The following is a 14345-nucleotide window of genomic DNA, read 5'->3' as shown; positions in this document are numbered from 1 at the left end:
TAGAGTTCTCAGTTTGGTGGCTTCTACAGAATTAAAGACATTTTTTGCACAACTGAAAGACCGTCACTTGAAGATGAAGCCTGATTCAGCCCCCGAGGGAAACTTGGAGAAAACTTCATGGATTTGCCCTTTGTAATATTCAAGTTTGTGTGCAGCAAGAGGAGGAAATAAAAACTAATGGAAAGAGACATTTCCTCTAGGATCAAAGCTGATTTCTTCCAAGAATGCATTCCCAGACTTTACTCAGAAGAAACAGCTGTGAGGTCAAATGATTCACGAAGTCCAGCTCTGCTTAGGCACCTTATTTTCCCTTATGAGGTAAAAAAACCTGACAAATTTTTACTTTTCATTTGAGAGTCTCAAATCCTTTTCAGCCATTAACCACTAAAGCAGCCTATTTGCTCCATGAAGGTGATTAATAGGAGTGGAGGTGAAGCAATTACTTAGAAGTGTGATTACTTTAGGTACATGTAATACTTAGATATTCTAAATACCCAGCTTTATGGGTAGCTGAGACCCTTGACTGCAGTTTCCAGTGCCCAGCACTTCTTAATGAAGATGAACTCTCAAGATGAACTCTGCATGTAGCCAAGAAATAAACAGAAATCATTTTAGCACCCAAAATTATTAGCTGCAGGTGAGGTAAAAATCACAAAGGACTGACATTGGTTTTAACGAGAGAAATGATGCCTTAATAAAAATGCCAGTACCAAATTGTTAGAATCTGGCTTTCCCTGATTTCTCAGTCTCATTTTCTGTTATTTGTTTTATCACTCCTCACACACACACAAAAAAAAGTGGCAACACCTACTTTTCTGGCCTCTGATACCCTTGTTTGTGCAATACCAGTTCAAAATCTTATATTTAATTTTATCAGCTCTGAACTGAAGCGCTAGAATTGGTTTTAAAACTAAACTTTCGCTCCAGAAAAAAAGTATTTTTGAGGCAGATGCTCACAGCTTTGTACATAAATTTTAAGAAGTGTCTCTCGAGGCACTGTGACCTCCTTCCCCCATCAGTGTCCCCACTGGAATGCAGGTTTTGTTAAAAATTAGATTTGAATCCTGTAAGTACCTCCAAATCCTGGATTCCCTTCTACTGCCAGGAAAGAGACAGCAGTCACCATTAGCCAGGTACAACACTGGAGTTGTTGGCATGGCTCTTGTCTTGGAATGTATGTAAATTTACACTACAGTTATTTAAGCAGCTGATTTTAAACTGCTTTCTTCATCTACATTGTCCATAATGTACATTATAAAAATCCTTATTTTCACTATGGTGAGGACTGCCTAAACTCCAGCTGGATAAAGACTCTATTTGCTTTGTCTAAACAGTGCAAGCTCTCCCATATTCAATGACTACCGGAATTATTGTGTGATCTTTTCAGCTTCTAATGCATATTAATTTGTAATATACAAAACCCTTCAATAAATAATTGTGCAGACTGAATAAAAAAGCAATTTAAACTTTTTCCCCCCCTAACTGGAGACACTTTTTACAAATAGTTCTTTTAAGTAGTCTTAATAGTATCTCTTTAATATTGCCATTAAAATTCACCAGAGTTCAAGAGCAGAGCAAATTTACATCTGTTAAAATAATGGAATTGACACTGATATTACATCATTGCTATTTTAAATAATCATTCTTCATAATTCTAACCTACTTGCTTTAAGTTGCAAATAAAGGGCTTGTTCCTACTTTCATCAAAGTCGATGGCAAAACTCCCTTTGGCTTTCAGGGAGCAGCACCTAGATTTAGAGACAGAGTCTCTGCTGATGTGTTGGGGTTTGACTGTGTTCCCTGATGCAGCAAAGAATAAATCCCTCTGAAAGAAAAATTACTAAGGAGAGTTCTGTGAGCTCCAGACAGAGAGGATAACTGTACTGGGCTAGCCTGTTCCCAAAAATCACAGAACTCTATAGACCACTCTGAATTCCAAGGTAGTTACAGTTTTTTTGCTTATTTTCACAAGAAAGCAACATTTTATATAGGTGTTTTATGCCATTTTAGTGCAATTTTGTGGTTTTCCTTCCTTAAAATTTTGGGAGAGATTGTTTGAAAAGAAGCATAATGACAACCCTCATGAATTCACCTTCTCTTGGGAGAACATTAAAACTTTCACTGAAATTACATAAGTGTTCTATGAACAATTCAAACTGAACCTATAGGAATTAAAAATATACACTGTACACAGCTGGAAAGCCACCTAGAAGGTGAATCAATGTAGTTCTTTCCCTGATGACAGCAGAAAATGAAGCAAGGATTTTTAAGATATAGAGAATAAAGGCTATAGCTGAGACTATTTAAAACTGGAGAAGAAATAGACTTTTCATTATCCATTTAGCACTCAAATGAACACAGTTTTGCACCTGACTTTACCTGAGCTGCTTTTGTGTTCTTCAGACAAAATAAATGTGTCCACATTGCCGCTTATCATCTGTAAAATCACCATAATTCTGCTGTCTATGTAGACCTTAAGTTTTCAGGGACAGAAACATTTCACCTGTGTCTGCACTGTGCATTTAGTGTGACAGATTTCTGGCCATGGCAGAAATCACCAGTCACTCCTGACTGCTAATGCACCACTGAAATATGCTGAACATTTACAGGACAATAACCACCAGCTGAGTCTTAACCATAATTTTGCACTGCAGTAACAGGGCTGTTACATGTTATCTGGGAACCAGAGAACTTTATTAGCACTGTCATAAAAGCTAAAGCAGAATCAACCCCTTTTCCTAGCACCACTGACACTGCCTATTACAAATAAGATATCCATCAAGCATACTTAGATCCTAACTGAAATGGCAATTGCCTTGGGTGTCTTTAAGGGTAATTTGATTTAAAAGAAAACCACAAGAGAGAACAAGTATGACCCTTTGCTGTGAAGAAAAGCACAAGTAAGCAGCACCACCACCAAGACCAGGAGGAAACAAATTATTCCAGAAATATCAAGTTTTCAAGAATCTGCGGTGCTGACTTCTTTACTCCACTTGGAATTACCTACCCGTTATATAACTTTCCACTTTCTCAGTGAGACACCTGTCCTTATGCTTATTTGGGGAAAAGAATGAAACAGCTTGAATGTCAGGGAAATATTTTCCAAGCAAGGATGAATAGGCAATGCTCTGCCCTAGGAACTGTTTCAGGCACCATCACTTAACGATGTTTAAGGAGAAATGGGAGGGAAAACACCTAAGGGTTTAGCCCACAGAGATTTTCATGTCATGAAGACTGGGTCTAGCTGAACGAAGAGGTCCTTTGCAGCTGCATGACCTGTAATTCTTTTTGGCATCGTTCCTCAGCTTTAAAATATTCCATCTTCCCCCATGCTAGTGGCCCTAACACAAGATGATGTCTGTGCAACCCAGCCTTCAGGATAGTCCTGAATAAGACAGCAAACCAGGGAAGGGCAAAGGAAATATATTAGAAATATGGCTTTAGGAAGAAACTTATTTTATTGCTTTCCAACCATTCTAATAAGGGGAAACATACACCTGACATGGAAGACCAGCTGTTGGCCTCAATTCTTCACCACTGAAAGGAGGACTATTCAAATATGCCTATCCCTATCTAATTAAGCATATATTACACAGACTATTTTTATATTATAAAAGTACAGTCTAGATTCTTTATTCCAACACTATTCTCTTCCAACACTAAAACCTGCTTATCTGAAGACTTCACGTAGCTGCAAAAATTTTTATTGGAAGAAATATGTTCTCATGTCATCTATTTTTGGCTTTCCATGCTGTGACAACAGAGGCTGGCCTGGTGTTTCTATATCTGAACATTTCTCAGGTAGCAGAAGAGCTGCCGCAGATTGCCTGGCACCTGCTTGAGGATGAGGTGAACAGAAAGCAAAGCAAAAGTATTTTTATTTCATCAAGAACGTTTTGGCCAAGCCACATTTGAAGAAGATAAAAATTGAGGAAAGTGTAAACCAATGGGGAATGTAATCTCTTAATATTTTGGGAGCATGAAATGGTGAAATCAGAGTTCAGAACTAGAGCAGGTTTAAGATGGAGTGAAACAAAAGTGGCAGGTGCTGGGGAGAAATATCTTTTTCAGGATTAGTGTTTTCATGACCTGGTAGTTATATTCTGGTAGTTCTAATCTTCCTTAAACCAAATAATTTCTGAGAAGGCAATATAAAAAAAATGGACCACAAATGCCAATAGAAACCTACTGCAAGTATGAATCATCAGCAACAAGCCTATGGCTGCTGAGTTAGGAAAAAAACCCAATGTACTTAGATGCATCGTCTTTTGCTAATATATTTTTTGAAGATCTGACTCTTTTTAATAGAGCAGCTATTAAGAGAAACTAATTATGATTTTATTTTTAAGGGCCTGGATTTTCTCTTACATGTATCATTCTAACTCAGGAGAAAAGCCATTCAAGCAAATGAGATGAGGTTGGTGTGAACAAGTTTAAATGATCACACAAAGGCCTCAAGATATTTATGGATAGAATGAGTCATTCCTGTTCTGGTTGGATGATTGCATCAGTGGAGAATTAGTCTCTCATCATGCAGGGCCAGAGCCTCCTTTCTCTTCCATCACCATACATCAGGAAAAACTGTGTCTCGGTTTTTGAGACAAAACTTCAGGAGGAAGCACTCCAGAATGAGTGTCTCCTCTGAAGGGAAAAGGGCCTCCCCTTTTCCTCCATCAATGAGACAAATGGGTCACAAGAAGTGGAGAAAAGAAACCAGACTGTTTATAAGCACACAAACAAAACAGGGCAGAGCAGGATACAAAAAAAACCTCAAAATACAACAAATTCCTGGAAAGGGAACAGACACGCGGGCTCAGACCAGCCAGGGCCACCTCGCGGGCCCCCAGGGGCCACCTGCAGGCTCCCCAGACCAGCGAGGAGGGAAGGGAGGCAGTGAGGCAAGGGGGAGGAAAGGGAAAAAAGAACAAGAAAAAAACCCGACAGAACCTTTTCCCAGCTAGCTGGAACACAAAGGAAACCCAGAAAAGCAGCACAGGGCTCCTGGCACACTCCCTGCCGAGCCCTGCCCAGACTCTGGAGCCCTTGGGCTGAACCGTTCAACCGCCCCCTCGGGTCCGTGGCTCCGGCCCCGCCCCCAGGTCCATCCTGAAGAAACAGTGTCCTTGGGCATTGAGCGGACGGTTAAGGAATAATGAGGCTTCATAACATCACCCCAGGACATACTGTGTGAAGTTAGTCAGTGTTTCATTAGCCTAAAACCAACAAGCTGGTAGAACTGAGCCCACAGCCCCAGTTCCACAAAGTAGTTGCGCACAGACTCTAAAGAAGCTGCCCCATCTAAATCAGGAGATCATCTGGTCTTTCTTCCTTAGTCTGTTTACCTAAAGTGACTTACTAAAGTTAATAAGACCTGTTTCTCATTTAAAATGTAAATGTGGTCAAACAACATTCATTTTTTCTAGCAACACATCCAAAAAAGCAGCTTTTCTTCCATCAGTCTCCTGCAACATGTCTACAAAGAAGGAGACATTAAATAGATAACACAAGTTGGACTCCTCAAACTCCCTCCACACCAAATGCAGATCTGTGAAAAATCTTCAGCAATCCAAGTCTTGGAGTATTATGCAGTGATTTCTGGGTCAAAGTAAAACAACTATGCCAGAATCTACAGGATTATTGCCATTTTAGGCACACACTAGGTTTGGTGGTGCTAGAACAACATGAGATCCATCCATTTTAGCTCTAAGAACAAGCAATGCCAGGTATTCAAGAAGCCAGCTCACAAAGTGTTGTGGTGGGCTGCTGTGACTATGTAGAATAGATTATGGGAGAAAGAAATGGCTGGAATATCTCCAGCAACTGTTGGAGTTCCCAAGAAGTTTTTTCCTCACAGTAATGACTTTAAGGCTAATTAGAGGCAGAAAACCAAAATGGCAAATTCCCCAGGCACCAGGTGTTTACCAGAAAAATCTGTTCCCCAGCCAGACACCATCCCTGTTCTCAATGGTTTCCATGAGCCTCTCCCCTACCAGACAGGAGGTGTTCTGCCTCCCCTGTATGTCTGTGCACTTCTCACTTTGGAGAATTGGGAAGACTTAAAATCACCTTCAAGGCGGAGAAAACCAAGTGTGGATGCTGCTTGGATCCATCTCAGCAACCCCAGGAACTGTCTGAAACCAGAGTGAGGTTTTTCATGCTGTAGGCAACCAGAGCACCATGTCTTGCTGCTCTCCTGTCCCTGCCCAGCCAGTAGTCCACCACGAACATGAACCTGGATAATGCTGGATTTAAACAATTTCCCATGCAGCTTTACTTCCTACTATTCCTACATATATTTAAGCACCAAGCATTACAAGCATGATGGTTTCATATTCACGTTATGTTTTTTTAGTACCGTGTTTATCTGCATTAAGTGGTGTTTTTTCTCTTTTCCCACAAATAAGAGATGTCTGCACATAACAAATCCTATGGGCAGCTCTATTCACGTCTAAAGCCTGAGGATTTTTGGGAGGGGGAAAAAAAAGAAGATTTATGTATTTATTCAGAAATTAAATGAGATTAATAATTTTGAAAGCAATTTACAAATAGCAATCAGCCACTGCAATGAAGGTCAGAAGAAAAAGGACACATTAGCAATTGAATCTCTTCCCTTCCTTTAAAGTTTTAATACTGCATACCTGTTAATAATGGGAAATATCCTTCTTCAAGAGTAGCATTTTCAAAAATTGGTAGAATCCTTTTGCTAATTCTAATCTTCTTTTAATAAAATAATTTGCTAAAAAGGATTATAAAAAAGCATGAAAATGAAACGCCAATAGAAATATTGCCTATACAATAAATAGTTAATGTATTTTCTAAATGAATGATTTAAAATAGCTATTAAAGTAAAGAGAATGAGCTTATGTTTCTAGTAATGACTTCTCTGCCTCAGAATGAAATCTGTAAATCCCTGATTGCAATTTCACATCCCAAAAGAACAAGCAGTCCTGGGACTGATGCTTATTGCCTTTATCATTAATACTAGCACACTACATATGTGATTTTTATATCACTGGTTTGAATATTTAGATTTATACTTGTGTATGCTTTATATTTTAAATCCCACACAACCATTCTGTCACAAAAATAAAGCTCTCCTTCAACAAGGCTTTTTTGTACGTACATGCATACATGTATACACAGACTTTCAGTATAACTACAATTTTATTCATAAGAGTGCATAATGATTCAGGCTGTGATTGTTAATAAAAATGCATTTCTAACCATCAAATTTGAGTCTATTATTCTAAGTTAATTGCATTTGCCCTAAAGAGACTTGCGACTGGCTGTCAGCCTATTTGTGTCAGTTCCATTTTATTCATCAGTCAATCTTGTCTCCTCTTTTTTCACATCCCATATATTGATCAAATAGATTTGTTAGCATGCCTCTGCAGCTTTAAAAAAGTTTTTGTTATTTGTCAGGTTTATTTGATTACTATATTAGTTGAGTGTTATCTTAATTGTTATTTCAATAGAAAATAAATGCCCTTTGATAGTCCCCCAAGATTCACTTTAAATATAATCCATATAACAAGTCAGTGGATGAAGCGAATGCGGTAAGAAAATAAACACATTAAACCTATTTTAAAAGGTGGTATTAATCTGCAGCTGTATTGTACTTGATCCAAAAGACGGGAATAGAAATAAGTACAGTGTAAAACAATTTTGATAAACATCAGTGCCGTATCATTGCATATTATGCTATGTATAAAATACCTTAACAAAAAGACATGTGATATAAAATAAACTGAGGTCATATCTGGAAGAATGGGGTTTGCGGTTATGTGTGAAATTGAACTGTATTAAATATGGCTTTCGACACTAAAAATTAGGCTAGAGAGGCAGTAAGCAAAGGCAGGTGGAACTGCTGTTATATGGGGCAAATTTTGGGTAGGGAGAGAAAAGAGGAAACCAGCTTTCAGGAAAGTATTTACTGCAGCAAAAATAAGCATGTATGCAGGTAGCTTCTTCCTCCACAAAGCTATGATACACTCTTTAGTGAAATAAATGGGAGTCAGATTAATATTTTGAAACAGCATCTTGTGCACATCAGTCACTCAGTTTTGGTAATGAAGTCACAACAGCAAAATTTTTACCTCAACCTTATCAAAGGGGAAGGTGATGCAACCAGTTTTCCTATGTGAATGTCCCAGAAACCTGTCTCTCATGTCTTCATTATCAGCAAGGCTACATAACCCTGGCTCCTTGCCTAACCTTAAATCTGGGATCTGCCCAGCTGGTACCTGAACTTACACAGTGTCAGAAATACCATCTCATTTGAAAAGATATAAGAAGTCCATATGTTTTAAGATAGCTACTCAAGATATAGAAGCATTGATTTAATAAAAATTTTAGGAAGCAAAATCTACTGCTTTACTTGTATTGAAGTACGTTGACTGAACCCATTACTCCCTGAAACTGAGATGAAGAAACTTATGAAAAGCTAAGTTTCTCTCATTTCTTTTGGCCAGGATCATCTGACTTCAGAGAAATTTGGGCTCTCATCTGCATAATTATCTGTAGCCAGCTGCAGGGAGAGGGGATGAGAGTAGGGACAAAACCAGACTTCCGAAAAAGCCATTTTTTCCTGGCTTAATCTCTTCAGTCAAGATGGGATGATTTGCCAGCAGGATGGGCTTGTCTTTCATTGATTTCTGTAGGAGTTTAGGCCAGACTGAACACTTATCATGCCTATGAGGTAGAGCTGGAATGATGAACATCACCCTAAGGGGGACCTCTCTCATTAGAGCAGGAGCATTTTCAAGTGCCTATACCTGGCTGAGGATGCTTGAAAAGTCCAACTCCCAGACTGTTTTTCATCTTTAACAGTATTTCATACTAAACTACCATGCTAAATCTTCAGATGCCCTAAAAAAAAAAAAAAAGCTCAAATTTGCAGTTGTCCTAGAGCAGTTAGCAACACTCCTGTGATTCAGAAGCACACGGTGTGATGATAGTTTCAAGCTAAACTGTTATGACCAGCTAGTATGGAATATAAACAGGAACAGATGAGAAGAATACAGCCTCAACATTTGAGACAACAAAGAAAGAGTGAAATGATTGCTACATAAAAGACATTTCAAAGACCTCCCAGAAAACCAGGCATAAAAATCCCCAATAAAAAGGCTCAGCAAGAAAACTGTCACACCCCCTAATCCTCAGCAGACTCTAACAAGATGTTCGCATGAGCCAGAGATTGTCTCCTTCCCTAGAAGACAAAAGGCACAGAAATCAATACTGTCTAGCATAGGATTAGGAGGCAAGAGATAGATAAAAAGGATTCCTTAACCTTACAATTAGAAACCCAACTCCCCAGCCAAAAAGATAACCAGAAACAGACTGCAAACCTGTGTCACAATAATTGCTGCATCTTTTACTCTTTGAAAACTGATATTTTTCAGAAGATTTTTTTATAATTTATTGCCACCCCAAGAAAGGTTTTGATGGCCACTTAGCTACAGACAACTGCTGCTACCAAACCACAATTCAGCACACATGGCAATAGAATTATTTTTCATTCTTTATGTTTTAACCACCTCCAACCAAGCAAAAATTATATTACCAGTACTTGCACCAACCTCCCAGTAAATTGTACCACTAAAAGCAAAATGATACATAATGCACTACTTCTAACAAATGATCAGCTTACTGTGCCCTGAACCAAACACTTACACAGATTCTTCATGCCAAACCTGGCATAAGCATGTGCTCTGATTAAAAAGGAAGCAACTTAGTTGTTATAACAAGCGTCTTAAGCTTTATTTGGTATTACTAATGCTTTTAAACAGAAGGCAGGGTACTGGCAAGAGCAAAAAACAGACTTGAAGGGGGAGGAAACCTGCAGGCTGGGAAGAAGCTGCAGTCTCCGAAGTCTGACCCTCCTGCTGTAGATAACGAGTGACCATAAGCTGTGAGAGCTGGAGAAGTTTGCTGAATAGAAATTTCAGACTCTTTCTGAAGCTCAGCAAGGCAACCACAAGACATTGACAATGACATTTACAAAGCCTGTATTAACTTACAGCAATGACTTGAGCACCAAATCACATATGCTTAGGTACTACATATTCCCACTTTATAGGGGGCTAAATAGCACAAGCACTCATTGAGGGACGGTCAGAATTTAAGCAGTTGGCACATCCAGCGTTAGGAGTCTTTCCTGGTCTTCCTGGTGCCATCAGGAGAGGAAAAGTCAAATAATGTCTTTTTTCTTCAAGTGCAACACACTTGCAAACCATCATTCCATGCTTTTGTGATCCTACTGTCTACTGAGCCTTACATTTCCTGCCTTAACCTAACTTTCCATGGTCTTGTTCAGTGCAATTTAGACACTACCTCAGAGCTGCCTCATGTTCTGTGGTAGATGAAATAATCCCTGTAAGTAAACTACTTGAAACCACTTAGAAAGATGTTGGCAGAGATGCAACTTAAACCATTGTCATTTGTCATGGAAAGACAAACAAATCACCCTTCCCAGAAGAATCGCAACTCAAAATAAACATATGGAAAAAGGCATGAATTTCTGTTCCTTTTTTAGCAAGCTCAAAGACAGCATAAAGCTTGTCTTACACATTCTTGGAGAATAAAAAGGAGAAATGTTTTCTACAGATTTCTAAGCAAATTTTCTGGACCTCAGTCCAGATGGGAATAAGTAATTCCCTCAGTCCACCCCCAAAGGCTGCAGTGTACCAGACAGAGCAGCCCAGGATGTGAATCAAACAGGGTGGGAGCAGAGGGCAGTGTGGTCTGCACGGTGGCATAAGCAAATTAATCCCTTCTCAGACACACAGCTCCGCCGGGAGTCCATGTCTGGCTTTTGGCAAAGTGTCAGAGACTCATGAACCTTTGCCTACAAGCACACTTGTCCCCAAGCCACAAGAAGCTGCAATGCTGTCCTGCTGAAAGGCCAGCTATGCTGGATTTGAGTCTGGGAATAGGACCATGGCATCCTGCCTGTTATCTGAATGTTATTTCCAGATAACATTTTCCTCATTTTATAACAAAGCACGCTACTGGTTAGCACTATTAGAAGCACAACTTGAAATTTACAAGATAGGCTAGTGTTTTCCAGAATTTGTGTAAAGATCAAGATTTACCAAAGAAACTGCAAAACATTATTTTAGTGACCCCTGTGTGGCACAAAATCCCACATCCATTGGGATCACATGGCCACCCAAGTATTCAGTCATTTAGATAAGGACTACATCTTCCCCTCCAAGCAGGGGAGAAAGGCACAGTGCTACAGACCAAGTAGCCACCAAGTTTTCAGCTTTGCCACTGTTAGCAATTTTGAGATTGCCAAAGCCCATGGTGGTGAAAGGCAGTGCAAAAGCCTAATACACTTAAAAAGGTAGGAAGCATTGCTGTGCTGAAACAGGGAAATAAAGATGGGTGAGCTAAACTTGAACTTTCAACATATCCTAAGCCCTTGGTTCAGAAAGCTGGACTAGGTTTATGTTTAATAACTTAATCCACTACGTTCAAGAAGTCCAGCATCTTCATCTGTACCATTGGTAGGAGCGGGGATGTGATGAAGCATACAGTTCATTATCCATGGTTGCCTCGGTTGTGATCATTTTAATAAAGATTTTGCAAAATTAAGATTTTCATTTTGGTATAGGAATCAGATACAACACTTGTTATGGTTTGCCCTGCAGCCAAACATTACCAGCACCTTTAACAGGCATTGGGATGGTCCCTCATGGATGGAGGCAGACTCATTTCACAGGTGCATAAAGAAAACTCAGACACATGCTACCAAAAAAACCAGCAAAAGACAAACTTTACTCACTCAGAAGCTCAGGGTTCAATGCTGCATCAGTGAATCAGAATCCTCAAGCAGTCTCCCTTTGGGTAAGACAAGTTGTGTTGACTGTATGAAAATCGCTGTGTTCCCTGGGGAAAACACAGAATTATAGAATCATTTTGGTTGGAAAACACCTCCAAGATCATCTCAGTGAGAGGCCACAGGACACTAACTACATCATTAAAGGGAAGGGGTATCTCCTAACTTCTATTAAGAGTTATTTTTAACATACTTGTGAAGTCAGTTAGGGGACATAGCTTGACTTTCCTCTTTTCTCTGATAACAATACAGTTTTGAGGTGTTCACAGAACACTCATGTGGGATAACAAAGGCACATCACCAGCTGAGAAGCTTTTCCTGCTTAGTGAAACTTTCTTTTCACATTCTTATTTTCTCAGACTAGGCAGCCCCTTATAAACTTAGGTAAACCCTTCATCTTCTCACCTCCTTCTCTCCGTAGCACATAGGGCATGGATCCACAGCATTTCATCCACTGACATGGCACCTTCCATGCAAAAAAATTAGCTCCATTAGTGTAATTCCATTGGGGGATGCAAGCAAGAGTTTTTCCTTAATACTTTTCATCTGTTTCAGCCTACAGCCCATTTTTAAATCAAGATTATTTTTTGCATTAATCATGCTAAAGAAACACTTTAAGGTTTACTCAAAGCAACAGAACAAGCACAGAAATGCTGCACAGGGGGCTAAGCCTAGAAGCTTTAAAGCATGAGAAGAAGCTTTCTTACGAAAATTGAGTAAGAGCCCCAAAAGGGTCAGCTTAGGAGCTTGGCTGCTTGTTCCCATTTGCAGGATCTCAGCTGATTACTTTGGTATCAGACAGCCCTCAAACTGCCTCCTTTCAAGGGCTACTAATTCTGCACATTATCTGGAGAACTGCCATGATGTTGGTTGCCCTTTTTCCTCTATTTATCTGCTAAAGGAGAAGCAAGGCCTGTGGCCCTCTCCCCACCCCCCCCAGCTGAGGATGTTTTCCTAACTGAGGCTTCTCATACCAATTAACACCATGTGAAAGCCTTTAGAATGGGAAGATATGCCAATTTATCTGCTTTCTACCCAGCCACTCCAGAAGTGGGTAATGCTTATCTGCTCCAATTACTTCTGAAAATGGCATTTGGAGAGTCCCAGCTGGAGCCAACCCAAGAGACCTTTCAGAATTTGGCAGTGGCCCTCAGTACTCCTCACCATGACCATTAATTGGGGTGTTGCTGATTAAAGGATGAGTACACCAGGCTGGGCAGCACCCACAGGCTGGGCTCTTCCAGTAACAATAAGTTGGCTGTGTTAGAAACCACATCATCCAAAAATTTTAGAAAGCACCGTGGCCCCATTAGGACCTTTCTTAATGGGGCACCCAAGACACAGCTGTTGCAATCAAAAAGCCTAAACCCAATGGCTTCAGTACATGATGGGGGCCTACAAGAGAGCTGGGAAGGGGCTTTTGACAAAGGCATGTAGTGATAGACTAGGGGGAATGGCTTATATCTGAAGCAGAGTAGGTTTAGACTAGCTATTAGGAAGAAATTCTTTACAGAGAAGACAGCAAGGCACTGGCACTGGTTACCCAGAGAAGTTGTGAATACCCCATCCCTGGAAATGTTCAAGACCAGGCTGGATGGAGCCCTGAGCAGCCTGATCTAGTGGAAGGTGTCCCTGCCCATGGCAGGGGGCTTGGAACAGGAGGTTCTTTAACGTCTCCTCCAACCCAAACCATTCTATGATTCTACTTGTACTGTAAACACACATGATGCAAACTTTCTCTGCTGCTTAGAGGACACTGATGAGGCTTTGGTAGGCAAGGTCAAGATGTTCGCCTGCTCTGATAAAGCATGAAGAGGTAAATCATCCTGTGCAACTCAAGTCATTCAGATGGTACTTTTGGCATTTTCCCCCCCTCCTGCTTTTGTTCTGTCAGTCTGAAGAGAACAGCTCGTGTGATGTAATTTAGAATGGAGCTTTTTTAAAGCTTTCACTCAGGAAAAGCTTCAGGAGCTCTGGGGGTATAGCTTAGCTCGGAGAAACAGAAAGAAAGCAAGTTTGCATTGACAGCTTGATCCCAGAGAGAGGTGGCTGCCTGCTTGTCTAACAGGTCCTCTGGGTCTGGATGAGGCAGAGACAGAGGAGCAGTCATATTAAGTGAACGCGCGCTGCCAATGTTAAAGGAACAATTACCATTATTCTGCATAGTTCACTGTTTGCTACTGCTATTTCCTTCAATAAAACCTCTTTTCACTTGGCAATTGGAGCTTGTCATGTAACAATATTTCTTATGCACAATACACATACTAAAATGCCCCTGTGTTTTTAATACATTTATAGTTGTTAACAATAGCGGTATAGCGACAGAAAAAAACTGTACTTGCTTTGAATACAGAACAGATTGAAAAAAGAACAAACCAATGGCCCTGATCTGAAGGATTAATGGGGGTTAGATTTTGCCTAATCTGTGTTAAAACAGTGATACCTCTTCCATTTCTTTGACACCCAGTTCTTCCTCTCAGGGCCTGGGCTGTGACCTCCTCGC

The 14345-nt window shown here is 40.1% G+C and overlaps 1 protein-coding gene and 1 long non-coding RNA gene across 22 annotated transcripts in view; one reads left to right on the top strand and one right to left on the bottom strand.

Annotated features, from left to right (window-relative positions):
• The window catches only part of LOC138117682 (uncharacterized), a 165817-nt gene extending 153078 nt beyond the window's left edge, over positions 1 to 12739 (bottom strand). For 7 of the 20 annotated variants that reach the window (XR_011154790.1, XR_011154787.1, XR_011154789.1 and 4 more), the window contains exons 1-3: positions 12550 to 12729; positions 12248 to 12308; positions 11789 to 11892 (exon numbers count right to left, since the gene is read on the bottom strand). This is a non-coding gene — a long non-coding RNA (uncharacterized lncRNA). Of the gene's footprint in view, positions 1 to 6638; positions 6737 to 10144; positions 10166 to 11788; positions 11893 to 12247; positions 12309 to 12549 lie in introns of those variants that run through there. The other 13 variants (XR_011154777.1, XR_011154779.1, XR_011154781.1 and 10 more) reach the window with 8 other exon arrangements.
• The window catches only part of MDFIC2 (MyoD family inhibitor domain containing 2), a 43567-nt gene that overhangs the window by 13156 nt on the left and 16066 nt on the right, over positions 1 to 14345 (top strand). The window contains exon 3 of one of the 2 annotated variants that reach the window (XM_069028211.1): positions 12211 to 12226. The exons of the other annotated variant lie outside the window; for it this stretch is intronic. Within the exon in view, the coding sequence (XP_068884312.1) occupies positions 12211 to 12226 (16 nt within the window). The remainder of the gene's footprint in view (positions 1 to 12210; positions 12227 to 14345) is intronic. 2 annotated transcript variants of the gene reach the window in all.

Source organism: Aphelocoma coerulescens, chromosome 12 (assembly GCF_041296385.1).
Source record: "Aphelocoma coerulescens isolate FSJ_1873_10779 chromosome 12, UR_Acoe_1.0, whole genome shotgun sequence".
Classification (NCBI taxonomy): domain Eukaryota; kingdom Metazoa; phylum Chordata; class Aves; order Passeriformes; family Corvidae; genus Aphelocoma; species Aphelocoma coerulescens.
The sequence above is the reverse complement of the archived record's forward strand: the minus strand, read 5'-3'. Positions and strand labels throughout refer to the sequence as shown.